The sequence below is a fragment of the Chanodichthys erythropterus genome, chromosome 16, assembly GCF_024489055.1.
Source record: "Chanodichthys erythropterus isolate Z2021 chromosome 16, ASM2448905v1, whole genome shotgun sequence".
In the NCBI taxonomy this organism is placed as follows: Eukaryota; Metazoa; Chordata; class Actinopteri; order Cypriniformes; family Xenocyprididae; genus Chanodichthys; species Chanodichthys erythropterus.
The window spans coordinates 39,177,726-39,191,545 of record NC_090236.1 but is presented as its reverse complement, the minus strand read 5'-3'; the positions used below and the strand labels follow the sequence as shown (position 1 = coordinate 39,191,545).

Below are 13,820 nucleotides of genomic sequence, written 5' to 3'. Positions count from 1 at the left end.
TGTATTTCCCACGTAAACTCCTCCCCCATTGGGTAGGTAGTGGTCTCCGCAGCGTCCCTTACGGGTTCGCTTCCCCAGTGTGTCTAGTTTACTTAGTGGGTATTGGTTAGACAGCAGTAGACTCTCTCGGTGTAAGCTCGCCCCCTTCACCGCCAGCCGGTGCTATGGGCGGCTGAGCTTGCGCTGGGCACTGGAAGGGGTTTCGTAACTGTGGCACTTTAGTTGGGATCCCAATTCGTCGGTCACTACTGACGTACGTTGAACTCGACCGACTGAAAGGGAACGTCTCGGTTACATATGTAACCCTCGTTCCCTGAAGGAGGGAACGGAGACGTACGTCCCGTCGCCACAGTTTCTGTACCCTCGCTGTAGCGCGGACACCAGTTGTCTCCTCAGCGAAAAACAGAGTGCGATTGCATCTGCTTCCTATTTATATACACCTGTCGGGGGCGGTGCACATTATGCAAATATCGCACGCCAATTCCATTGGCTTGTTTTAGTTTACACGAAGCTGATAGGGCTCTCTAAGCGATATCCCAATTCGTCGGTCACTACTGACGTACGTCTCCGTTCCCTCCTTCAGGGAACAAGGGTTACATATGTAACCGAGACGATTAGCATTTACTGGATTAAAGCAATTCAGGTTTTCTTGATTATTCATAGTGGTCAACCAATGGCCGATGCCAATATCTTAGAGAGCAGGGTGGGGTTATCAGGGTTATCATTAATTTAAAGATAGCATAATTGCATCCATTACAATTGCTGAAATGAGATTTATATTTCTTTTACTTAATATTTACAAAATTAGAAATCATTTAAAAATTATATGAAAAAATGAATATGAACTTGAATTTTAAATTGAAACTAATTAGTAGAAAAACCATCTTAAAATGTATACATCAAATATGATACAACAGACTTTTGATAAATGTTTATTTGTAAATATCTCAATCATCTACGTATTGCAGTACAAACACAATTAAAACTACAGAACTACTCATAAAACTAAGCATTTAAAATATCAAAGTATTGGACATACAGAGTACCAACTGATAACATATATGTACTTTATTTAACCTGTTATATAAAAATCTCATTGTTTATATTATAACCTTTCAGAATTTTATCTTACTTTTTGGCAGTGTAAATAACAATAACTAAAAAAAAAAAAAAACACAGTTTAGGAATCTGAATAAAATTTATCTATTTTCCCTTCCTCAAATAGGAGTATAAGCCAATATATAATTCTATACGAGTCATAAAAGTCTGGTGTATCACATGATACAAAACAAGTATGTAAACATTTTTAAATGTTATTTTATATTTTGTCTAAAGAATTGATAAATTGTCTACATTAAAAAATAAATAATTCGATTTTTCATTATTTCATGTCAGGCTTTACAGGGATAAGATCATGTTCATGATGGGGAATCACTATAGAGTAATGTAGATAAATGCATTTTTCAGATGAGAGCTAAACATGACAAAACATATTAAATGACTTACAGAGCTCTTCTGGAGTTTTTGATGACTGCCGATAATCTAATGAAACACTCGTCTGATTTCTTGAATTTCTGAAGCTCAAACTCCTCCAGCTCTTCCTCTGATGTCAACAACACAAAGACCAAAGCAGACCACTGGGCAGGTGAAAGGTCACCAGATGAGAGACTTCCTTTGCTAAGGTGGGTCTGAATCTCCTTCACCAGAGTTTGGTCGTTCAGTTCATTCAGACAGTAGAACAGATTGATGGATCTCTCTGCAGACAGATTACCTTCTAATTTCTGCTTGATGTACTGAACTATTTCCTTGTTGCTCTGGTCATTGGCATCTTGCTGTGTCAACAGACCCCGTAAGAGTCGTCGATTGGACTGGAGTGACAGACCAAGGAGGAAGCGAAGGAAAAGGTCCAGGTGTCCATTGTCACTCTTGAGCGCCTCGTCCACTGCAGTCTTGAGAAAATCAACCATGGATTCATTTTTGTTTTCCTGTTCTGTAGACTCATGAACAAACACACTTTTCTTGTTGATGTCTAGAAACAGATGTGCATAAAGGGCTGCAATAAACTCTTGAATGCTCAAGTGAACAAAGCAGTACATGGTACCAAGAATGATCCCTGTTTCCTTCTTAAAGATCTGGGTACACATGCCTGAGTACACTGATGCCTTATAGACGTCAATACCACAGGCTTCCAGGTCTGTGTCATAGAAGATCACATTGTTACTCTCCAGCTGATGAAATGCCAGTTTCCCCAGTGAAAGGATGGCGTCTTTATCCCAGGAAACATCTGCTGCGTATTTTCCATCATATTTTCGCCGGCTCTGCTGGATCTGAAAGCGGAGAAAGTGTGTGTACATTTGTGTCAGAGTCTTGGGAGTGTCTTCAGTATTTGATTCCTGTAGTGTTTTAGAGATCTCATCAGCCTGATTGTTTTTCAGATCATTATTTCTTTTCTCCTCCAGAATGTTCTGGAGAACAGTGGCTGAAATCCAGCAGAAGACTGGGATGTGGCACATGATAAAGAGACTCTTTGATTTTTTAACATGATCAATGATTGTGTTGGCCTTATTCTGATCTGTGAATCTTTTTTTGAAGTACTCTTCCTTTTGTGCGTCACTGAATCCTCGTATCTCTGTCAGCCGGTCGATACAGTCAGGAGGAATCTTACTGGCAGCTGCTGGTCTGGTGGTGATCCAGATGAGAGCAGAAGGAAGCAGATTTCCCTTCATGAGGTTCGTTAGGAGAACATCCAGAGAGGCTGGTGACGATACATCACTCCACGTCTCATTACAATCAAACTTCAGAGGAAGGCGACATTCGTCCAATCCATCAAGGATGAACAGGACTTTGAACTGATTTCTTCTTGTAAGGTTCAGTCCTTTTGTCTCTGGGAAAAAATGAGTTATAAGGTCCATCAAACTTAGTTTTTCTTTCTCCTTTAAGTTCATCTCTCTGAATGGAAGAGGAAATATGAAACTGATATCTTGATTTTCTTTTCCTTCAGCCCAGTCCAGAACAAACTTTTGCACAGAGACTGATTTTCCGATGCCAGCGACTCCTTTTGTCAGTACAGTTCGGATCTCCACATCTTGTTCAGGAGCTTCAAACAAATTTGTGCATTTAACCTGAATCTCTTGAGATTCATGACGCCTGGAAGCAACTTCAATCTGTCTGACCTCATGTTCAGTATTGACCTGTTCACTGCCACCCTGAGTGATATAGAGATCTGTGTAGATGTTATTCAGAAGTGTGGATTCACCATGCTTCGCAATTCCTTCAAACACACATTGATACTTCTTCTTTAGACCACATTTTAGATGATGAATGAAAAACAGCTCATCTAAACACAGGAACAAAAAATAGCTAGTTTTAGTCTTAATTTATAGTTTTATAGATAGTCTACATTAATAAGTGTCAATTTGACAGATGGTCATGAGTCTCTGACCTTCTAGAGCATCAGCAGCTTCATCTTGTTTCATCTCTCTCAGGTAATGTAGTGTGAGATCAAGAGCTGCTGCTTTGTTACTGCATCTATTCTCATTAAAGTCCTTCACAAAGTTTTGTGTGTTCTCATTTTGTAATATTTTCTTAAAATTTTCCAGCTCTTTCTTCAGAAATGTGATTATTTTGCTCTCAAGATCCTACAAACAAAAATAAGAAAAAAGATAGAATAACACAATTTAAACCACATTTTACATCTACATTTGGTCAACACTATCTATTAAATAATTATAATACCACAAATAAAGAAAAAAAAAAGGAAATTAAGTGATCGAGTGTTTTCCTACCTGGAAGATCCTCATGAGATTGTCTTTGAAGTTCTTGTGGTTCCCGTGAGTCTGAACGTCTGAGTCTAATGTTTCATATCGAAGCCTGTAATCAAATAAATAAAATAAAATACTGATTTTCTAGGCAAAATATTACAGAAAGCTATAATAAAAAACATTAGCCATGACAACTTGATAATTTGAAAACATGATAAATATTTGATCTAAAAATGTTTCATGATTGGTATTCACTGATACAAATTTTTTTATCACAGTCAATGTGTGACCAAACATTAGACACACAAAATACCTTTTATTAGATGATGGTTTTTCCCCACTGAAGTTTGGTCCTTCTTGTTTTGATCGGTCTCTCTTCAGAGACACAGAGCTGGAAACATGTGATCCTGATCTTACACTAATGACACAAAGTAATTGAAAAAATACTGTGTAATTGTGTAACTGGAATGAGTTCCATAAGGTTCCCAGGAATTGAGTTTTATTGTGTCTTATGAAGACTTCAGATGGCCAACACCTGTGAAGAGACGGCGCCAACTCTTGCGAGGACTTCAGATGAAGCAAACTCTAGATCAACATGCACATTTCAAAAGATTTCTATATATCCTAATTATTGTTAACATGTATTCAATACTTCATTGAGTTCATACTACATGAGTTCATTGTTTCTACCTTAAATTAATTTGCTAAAAGTGACTGTAGATTAAATAGCCTACATTATTACATTGTTAGCTAACTGTGTGATTATATATGTACATTTCTGAAATTACAGAATTTGGACACAGTCGACTCTGATAACGGATCACTCTAAATTGTAATGCTGACATGCACTCCCTGTGAAGCTGCTTTGAAACAATATGTATCGTGAAAAGTGCTATACAAATAAATGTGAATTGAACTCAATTATATTATTGTTTTCTTCAGTCAAGTTCAATCACAAACATCACTATGGACAAATAATGCAACACTATAATGTAAAGACACAAAATAAATACCTTTTATTAGATGATGGTTTTTCTCCACTGAAGACTGGTCCTATACCTTTTGACCGATCACTCTTTAGAGACACAGAGCTGGACACATGTGATCCTGATCTTACACTAATGACACAAACAACAGAGAGAAAAACACTTTAGTAAAGGAGGTTCAACTGTGTCTGAAACACATCCGTGTATTTATCTAATCCTCCACAGAAATGGATACACTCACACAATTTACAGTTTTATAGTTAACAAAATGATCGTGTGTAAAATACACAGTGTTACCTGTGTTTCTCTGAGAGACTCATCTTAGAGAGAGAGTCCTTTCCTCGCTTCTCTGATCAGCACTGGTTTGAGAAAACAATCAATCGTTCAGCAGGACCTGGAAATGACAAGATTTTACAGAGATGAAGAACATAAAAATATTGAAGAATGATGAGTTAGACACAACAGCAAAAACAATGAATAAAATAAAGTGAGTTACAAATATAATGTCATGTAAAATAACTGAATGGTCTTAATAATTTCAGATTGTTTAATGAGTTTAACTGACTCATGACTCTAAATATGAATTCACTGGAGAACAGAAATGTACCCAATTTGTTATATTCTCTGTTGCAGTTTAAAATCATTTCACAATCATATTTACCCAGTCTTTATTAATTGTTTAATCGTTTGTCATTTTATTATTGCTTCCTACTTCCTGCTTCGCTACTGTTCGGACGCTCTTGCTTACAGCTCCGCGCTTTGCTCTATTGCTTTTATATTTTATCTCCTAATTTTAACTACAGCAAATAGGCACAGTGCTCAAACAACAAATCTTGGCCCCAACAATCTTTTTAACTGGAAGAATTGCTACAAAAAAGGGGAATTTTTATCCAACCAGCCTCCCACTGACAGCAGCCATCAGCTTACATTCCGGAGAAGGGAAAACACAGCTGCCTACATCCAAAAGGATTAGAAATAATATGCCTCCTCTGGTTGAAGAATCTACCTGCTGCACAAACTGCCACAGACTTCTACAAAGAATTGCAGTTCTTGAAACAAAGTTACTTGCGGGACTACCAAACCAGAAGGAACACACAACAGAGCTTCGTCATGGACGTCCTCAGCCCACAGTCGGTGAGTCCCATGAATCTAATGCCCCTAAACAGACCGTACTGAGTGCCGAAATTGATCAACATATTAATCGATGGCACACACAGGGAGCAAGACCCAAAGGCACTCGAGGCATCAGATTGTCACGAGTATCACATATTAATGCAGTTGCATCCTCTACCCCAAACAATAGCTCCCTACCACCGCCAATACATCTGGAGAACAGATTTGAAGTGTTAATGAATGTGGGTGAGGAATCCCCAAACATGATCAGACACAGATCAAATCAGCCAGCAGCTAACACCGATGCTAACTGCCGCTCAAGGTTGAACAGTCAGCGGCACTCAGCTCAGAGAGCAGCCGAGCCCAGGACTCTGATAGTGGGTGACTCTATTATCAGAAACATTAGCAGCAGGGATACAACTACATGCTGCCTTCCACAAGCAACAGTTTCTGATGTAAACAGGGAACTTAAGAGCATTCTGATGAAATATAAAACTGCAAATCGACTAATCATTCATGTGGGGAAGAATGATATTCGGAAGGAGCAGTCAGAACTCCTTAAGAGGGATTTCAATTAACTTTTTGAAATGCTTAAAAGACTAAAAGTTCAGTCGTTCATCAGTGGACCACTCCCAGCAAGAGGAACAAATAGATTTACACGGTTGCTTGGTCTTAACACATGGCTGCAAAAAACCTGCAACTTAAAAGGACTGAATTTCATCGACAACTTCAATCTGTTCTGGAGTCAGAGACAACTGTTCACTCATGATGGCCTGCACCCAAACAAACTGGGCTCAAGAGTGCTATAGGACAATATCTACTTCTGCCTCCATCATCCTTCAGCAGTGTGTGCAAATCCACTCAACCTGAATGGCACAAACACACCTGGACAGAGTACAACTGACCACAGGACTTCATTTCAGCACCTGAATGGACAAGCGGTTTACACATCTCACAGGGTCAATGATAACATCACGCAGCCACAACAACCACTGCTCAGGCACACAATCCTGACTGAGCCCTGCCCACAGAGAGACAGTGATGTGTTAGAACTGCTCCAAGATTCAGCACCCAAGGACGACTTTCGGGAAAACAGCCAGGGAAGCAAGGACAACATATTACAGCCTCCGGTAACACCAGAGCAACAGCCCCTCTCACCGGACATGTTATCCCTTTCTCCAGCATCCCCTCTTTTGTGCTTCTCAGAGAAAATGGAGGAACTGGTGTATGCTGGAAACAAACTCTCCCACTCTTTTGCTGCGAGACCCCAGATATCAACAAAAAAGCATCAAGCCCCGAAACCACCAAAGCCTGTGGGCCCAGCTCGCCCTCCACCTGCGAGAGCTCTTCGGCCCCTGCCACAACGCCAGGTCCCTCAACCTCCTCCGTCTGTTCTAGGTGAACCAAAAACTAAGATTACTGTAGAGACAGAAAGTAAGACTGTTAAGTTAGCACTTTTAAACATCCGCTCACTTAAAAATAAATCACTTCTAGTCAATGACTTAATAACCACAAACAACCTAGATTTTATTCTTCTAAATGAAACATGGCTTGAAGACAGCTGCAGTGCAAAAATCCTGAATGAAACAGCCCCTCCTAACTTTACTTTTATGAGTGTCTGCAGAGCTGTTAGGAGAGATGGAGGTGTTGCTGCTCTATTTAATGATGTCTATCAATGCAAGCAAGTGTCATTTGGTGATTACTTGTCTTTCGAATACTTGGGTATTGTGTTAAAAGGTGCTCCTCGCATTCTACTTATAGTTATCTACAGGCCTCCAAAATACTCTCCAGCCTTTGTGGAGGACTTTACAGAACTGTTATCAGCAATTTCCTCTGAGTCTGACTGTTTTGCTATTACTGGGGACTTTAATATCCACATAGAAAATGCAGAATCCAATATGGCAAAAGAAATCATAACTGTTTTGAATACTTTTGATCTGTCTCAACACGTACATGGACCTACACACAATCGTGGACACACTCTAGATTTAATTATTAGTAAGGGTCTAAACATTTCATCCATTAACATTAAGGATGTAGCGCTATCTGATCATTTCTGTATTTTCTTTGATTTATTGATCTCTCCAACTGTTGAAGCTATATCTATCTCAGTCAAAAAGCGATGCTTAAATGAGAATACTAGTGCACTGTTTATGAAGGCTATATCTTTAACACCAAGCATATCTGCAGACTCTGTTGATTTTCTCCTTGATTCTTTTAACTCAAAAGTACAGAATGTCATTGATAACATTGCTCCTGTGAAAGTCAGGAAGAAAAGTGGCAGACAAAAATCACCATGGAGAAACTCAACAGCAGTGCAAAATATGAAAAGACAATGCAGAAAAGCTGAGCGCATGTGGAGAAAGACAAAACTTGACATCCATTATAACATCTATAAAGATATTCTTCATGCTTTCAATGTGGAATTAGGCAAAGCTAGACAGACCTTCTTCTCAAATATTATAAACAAAAACTTAAACAACAACCGCACTCTTTTTGCTACTGTAGAGAGACTAACAAACCCCCCAAGTCAGATTCCCAGTGAAATGCTCTCAGACAGCAAATGCTGTGACTTTTCCAAAATCCCTGAAAACTGCAGTTGTCAAGCCCCTCCTGAAAAAGAGCAATCTAGATAACACCATATTGAGCAACTACAGGCCAATTTCAAATCTTCCTTTCATAGGCAAGATCATTGAAAAAGTTGTTTTCAATCAGCTGAACAAGTTCTTAAGCTTGAATGGATACTTTGACAACTTTCAACGCATCACAGCACAGAGACAGCACTCATAAAGATAATAAATGATATTCGCCTTAACACAGATTCAGGTAAATTAACAGTGCTGGTTCTACTCGACCTCAGTGCTGCGTTTGACACTGTCGATCACAACATTCTTCTTGACAGGCTGGAAAACTGGGTTGGGCTTTCTGGGATGGTCCTTAAATAGTTCAGGTCATACTTAGAAGGGAGAGGTTATTATGTGAGTATCGGTGACCATAAGTCTGAGTGGACATCCATGATATGCGGAGTCCCTCAAGGTTCAATTCTTGCACCCCTCCTGTTCAACCTATATATGCTGCCACTGAGCCAAATAATGAGAAAGAACCAATTTGCATATCACAGCTATGCAGATGACACCCAGATTTACCTAGCCCTATCACCCAACGACTACAGCCCCATTGACTCCCTGTGCCATTGCATTGATGAAATTAAAAATTGGATGTGTCTAAACTTCCTTCAGTTAAACAAAGACAAAACTGAAATCATTGCGTTTGGAAACAAAGATGAAGTTCTCAAAGTGAACATGTACCTTCACTCTAGAGGTCAAACAACTAAAAATCAAGTCAGGAATCTTGGTGTGATTTTGGAGTCAGACCTGAGTTTCAGTAGCCATGTAAAGACAATAACTAAATAAGCATATTATCATCTCAAAAATATTGCAAGAATTAGATGCTTTGTCTCCAGTCAAGACTTAGAGAAACTTGTTCATGCTTTCATCACCAGCCGGGTGGATTATTGTAATGGGCTCCTCACTGGTCTTCCCAAAAAGACCATAAGACAGCTGCAGCTCGTACAGAACGCTGCTGCCAGGATTCTGAGCAGAACCCGAAAACATGAACACATCACACCAGTCCTCGGGTCCTTACACTGGCTTCCAGTTGCATTTAGAATTGATTTTAAAGTACTGTTACTTGTTTATAAATCACTCAATGGTCTAGGACCTCAATACATTGCAGATATGCTCATAGAATATAAACCAAACAGATCACTAAGATCATCAGGATCAAGTCATTTAGAAATACCAAGGGTTCACTCAAAGCAAGGAGAGTCTGCTTTTAGCTGTTATGCCAGCCGCAGCTGGAACCAGCTTCCAGAAGAGATCAGGTGTGCTCCAACAGTAGCCACATTCAAATCCAGACTCAAAACACATCTTTTTACCTATGCATTTGCTGATTGAGCACTGTGCTATGTCCGAACTGTTTGCACTTTATTTTATACATATTATCTTTTTATTCTTTTAATTCCTTTTCCTGTTTTTATTTCATTTTAATGTATTTTATATCTTTTATGTATCATCTTATTATTCTGACTTCTAATGCATTTTATATATTGCTGTCTGGTTAAAGGAGCTGGGAGAATTAGGAAGAAAGTGATTAGGTTAAAATTTGGTAAATTTGGATAAGGGGACAAACCATGGGGAAATTTAAGCTGTAGTGCATGGTTAAGATATCTCTGGATTACAGTCAGGACACTTTCCAAAGGGGGAAATTTCCAAAGGGGAAATTTGAACTGCGTTGCATAGGTAAGATATCTCCGGAAGGGGGATTAAGGCTGTGTGGTGCAGTTTGAGGTGTCTTGGCAAAAAGGGAGATTGAAACTATGTTTATCAGTTTGAAGTGCCTTAACAGGTAGCAGTCCTGTTGTGTGAGGAAGATCCATTCTGATCCGCTCTGATGGATAGATCCGTTTAAATCCAACTCTAATGGACGACAACAACAACAACAACAACAAACTCCCTGAGACTTCCTAGCTCTTCCATCCAGATAGCAAAATTCTCTGTTTTTACTGTTATTTCTATTCCTTATGTTCTATTTTTATTATTCTTTTTTATGTAAAGCACTTTGAATTACCATTGAGTATGAAATGTGCTATACAAATAAAATTGCCTTGCCTTGCCTTCAAGTTCACAACGATGGTTTATTTCATCACTTTCAGTTTCAGATGATCCTAAAATAATTGATAGAGTAAAAGTATCCTGCATTATAATGGTCATACTCAGGGTGCGAATTTAGACTGCGGGGTCAAAGAAAGTAGTCTACCCGTAATATGAACCGTAGGCTACCTATAAATATGAAAATTGCGGCATTACATTTACAGTAGATTTGTTCATGTTACATCAGTCATATTCTTTTACGCGTATAGTTTGCAGTGCTTAGCATTATAACCAATCACACATATTTTCGTTGAGTTTAGAAATGGAATGTCTAATCAGAGTCGTTGTGATTGGTCAACGCACAAATGCGGTGTGATGAGGGTGCACGTGCTGCACTGACTGAATTCTGAATTTGAAATCAAGCAAATTCTCTTTTAACATTATAAACAACAAAATGCAGAAAATATACATATAAGAGATTCATTTTGCAGTAGCTACAGAAAATTTCTGTGGTTATATCGGGGGTTTTGCAAAAGTGCATAACTCACATTAGACTGAAGTCATGGACCGCTTCGGTGTTCTTTCATTGCTTTCTTAAAGGATTAGTTCACTTTCAAATTTCAAAATTTCCTGATAATTTACTCATCCTCATGTTATTCAAGATGTCCATGTCTTTCTTTCTTCAGTCGAAAATAAATTAAGGTTTTTGAGGAAAACATTCCAGGATTTTTCTCCATATAGTGGACTTCAATGGCCTCCAAACGGTTGAAGGTCAAAATTAAAGTTTACATCGATCCCAGATGAGAAATAAGGGTCTTATCTAGAGAAACCATCACTAATTTTCTAAAAAAAAAAAAAATGTTTTTTAATAAGTTTTAACCATAAATGCTCATCTTGAACAAGCTCTCTTCTTCTCTATTTGAATTCCAGCAGTGTCGACACTGATAAGTGTATTACTGCCCTCCACAGGTCAAATTTTGAACTAAAATGTCAAACAATATGCTAGTGCAAGTATATAACAATTAGTTCAAACTTTGACCTGTGGAGGGCAGTAATACACTTAGCAGTGTCTACACTGCCAGAATCCAAAATAGAGAAGAAGAAGAAAAGAGCTCAAGATGAGCATTTATTGTTAAAACATATAGATGTTTTTTTGTTTTGTTTTGTTTTTTTTAGAAAATGAGTGATCGTTTCTCTAGATAAGACCCTTATTTCTCGTCTGGGATTGTGTAGAACATTTTGAATATATTTTTTATTAGCAAATCTCATTTTATATATTTGTGAATTGAATTAATTTTTGTGAAACTCCTAACATAATATTTGTGGACCTCATTCTATTCATATGTGGATACAATTATTTTTTGTGAATATCTTTACATTTATTTGTGGATCATAATCTATTTATTTGGAATATTGCTACAATCCTATCTCCATATAAATCTATCATTACACACTGTTGGAGAGACTTATAAAGAATGAAGTTGTGTTTATGAATTATACAGACTGCAAGTGTTTAAAAAATGAAAATAGCGACGGCTCTTGTCTCCGTGAATACAGTAAGAAACGATGGTAACTTTAACCACATTTAACAGTACATTAGCAACATGTTAACAAAACATTTAGAAAGACAATTTACAAACATCACTAAAAATATCATGTTATCATGGATCATGTCAGTTATTATTGCTCCATCTGCCATTTTTCGCTGTTGTTCTTGCTTGCTTACCTAGTCTGATGATTCAGCTGTGCACAGATCCAGACGTTAATACTGGCTGCCCTTGTCTAATGCCTTGAACATGGGCTGGCATATGCAAATATTGGGGGCGTACATATTAATGATCCCGACTGTTACATAACAGTCTGTGTTATGTTGAGATTCGCCTGTTCTTCAGAGGTCTTTTAAACAAATGAGATTTATATAAGAAGGAGGAAACAATGGAGTTTGAGACTCACTGTATGTCATTTCCATGTACTGAACTCTTGTTATTCAACTATGCCAAGGTAAATTCAATTTTTGAATCTAGGGCACCTTTAATGTAATGGCCATAGTCCCAGTTTGGTAAAAAAACAAAACAAAAATAAAACATTTTTTTTTTTTTTTATGCTTCTGAAATAATCAATGTTAAGTCTTCTTTTACTAATCCAGTAAACAAATTCATGAAGGTTATTGGCTTGTCTGTAGCCAAAATATGATGCTTGTGTGTGTGTGTGTGTGTGTGTGTGTGTGTGTGTGTGTGTGTGTGTGTGTGTGTGTGTGTGTGTGTGTGTGTGTGTGTGTGTGTCATCTACCTGTCTACTCTGTCTCGTTTGCATTGAAAAAAAACAAAAGCCTAAAACGGAAATGAAAATCTTTTATTCGTTTTCAATAACCCTTTCTCAAAAAACTTTGTTTTAACATAACAATCAAAAGAGTGTAATCTTCCCCAATCCTCCCCTTACTTACTTGAAATCTTGTCCACTAACGTCCTTTTCACACATTCTCCATCTGCAGCGCGGATTGTTTCCGTGCGAACGATAACAGAGCTTTAAACTGCACACGGATGTGGTTACAGTTGTGGTGCATCTGCAGCAGTGCGGCGAGTTCTGCACGCGCTGAATTAGAGATTTAAAATAAACATAGAATGACATGAAAATGTAGCAATTCCCCCATAAATGCATATTATTTAATGTCTACTATGATTCACAGTCAACACACAGCTTTTAGATAAACAAGGCGATATTAGGCTACACATAGCCTAATGGACAGCACTCTCTTCTTAGAGGTGGAAAAATAAAGTTATTTCTGACCCACAGGATTTCATGAATGAAGATTTAAAAGAGTAATAAAAGATGAGAGACGGTTGTTTTTTAATTTAAAGTGCGATTTTAACATAGCCTATTAAATTATTTACCACTTGCATGAGCAACGTAATGTAGCTTTAAATCTAAAGTATTTATAAATATAAAGTAATGAACTGAATAAAACTTTATTTAAATATAGTGCGCTTAAACGTGACATCTATGAAATAGTGTAGTCTACAAGAGAATCACAATGCTGACAAGCCATGATCAGTAAATCAAATGGATGAGTTGCGCACTGCACAACAAAGCATCCGCATGGATCAAATCTAGTGAGCAACAGGTTTATTTGCTATCTCTGTTGTGTTGTTCACAGTCATGTGACGTTACTTTCGTTTTCTTCTTCTTCGCTTGTTTTACAGGAGGGTTTTGAACCAGCTGAACAGCTGCACACCGCCCCCTACTGTACTGGAGCGAGGATATTCTTCCACGCATCTAAATCCCATGTTTACAATCACTTAAATGGACAT

The 13,820-nt window shown here is 38.0% G+C and overlaps 1 protein-coding gene across 3 annotated transcripts in view; it reads right to left on the bottom strand.

Moving 5' to 3' along the window:
* The window catches only part of LOC137002916 (protein NLRC3-like), a 35,630-nt gene extending 22,191 nt beyond the window's left edge, over positions 1-13,439 (bottom strand). For 2 of the 3 annotated variants that reach the window (XM_067362857.1, XM_067362859.1), the window contains exons 1-9: positions 13,404-13,439; positions 12,956-13,104; positions 12,239-12,408; positions 5,045-5,141; positions 4,775-4,879; positions 4,075-4,179; positions 3,786-3,870; positions 3,443-3,638; positions 1,507-3,337 (exon numbers count right to left, since the gene is read on the bottom strand). In XM_067362857.1, coding sequence (XP_067218958.1) covers positions 1,507-3,337; positions 3,443-3,638; positions 3,786-3,870; positions 4,075-4,179; positions 4,775-4,879; positions 5,045-5,067 — 2,345 coding nt within the window. In that variant the 5' untranslated portion in view covers positions 5,068-5,141; positions 12,239-12,408; positions 12,956-13,104; positions 13,404-13,439. The remainder of the gene's footprint in view (positions 1-1,506; positions 3,338-3,442; positions 3,639-3,785; positions 3,871-4,074; positions 4,180-4,774; positions 4,880-5,044; positions 5,142-12,238; positions 12,409-12,955; positions 13,105-13,403) is intronic. The other variant, XM_067362858.1, reaches the window with a different exon arrangement.
* Positions 13,440-13,820: the final 381 nt, after the last annotated feature.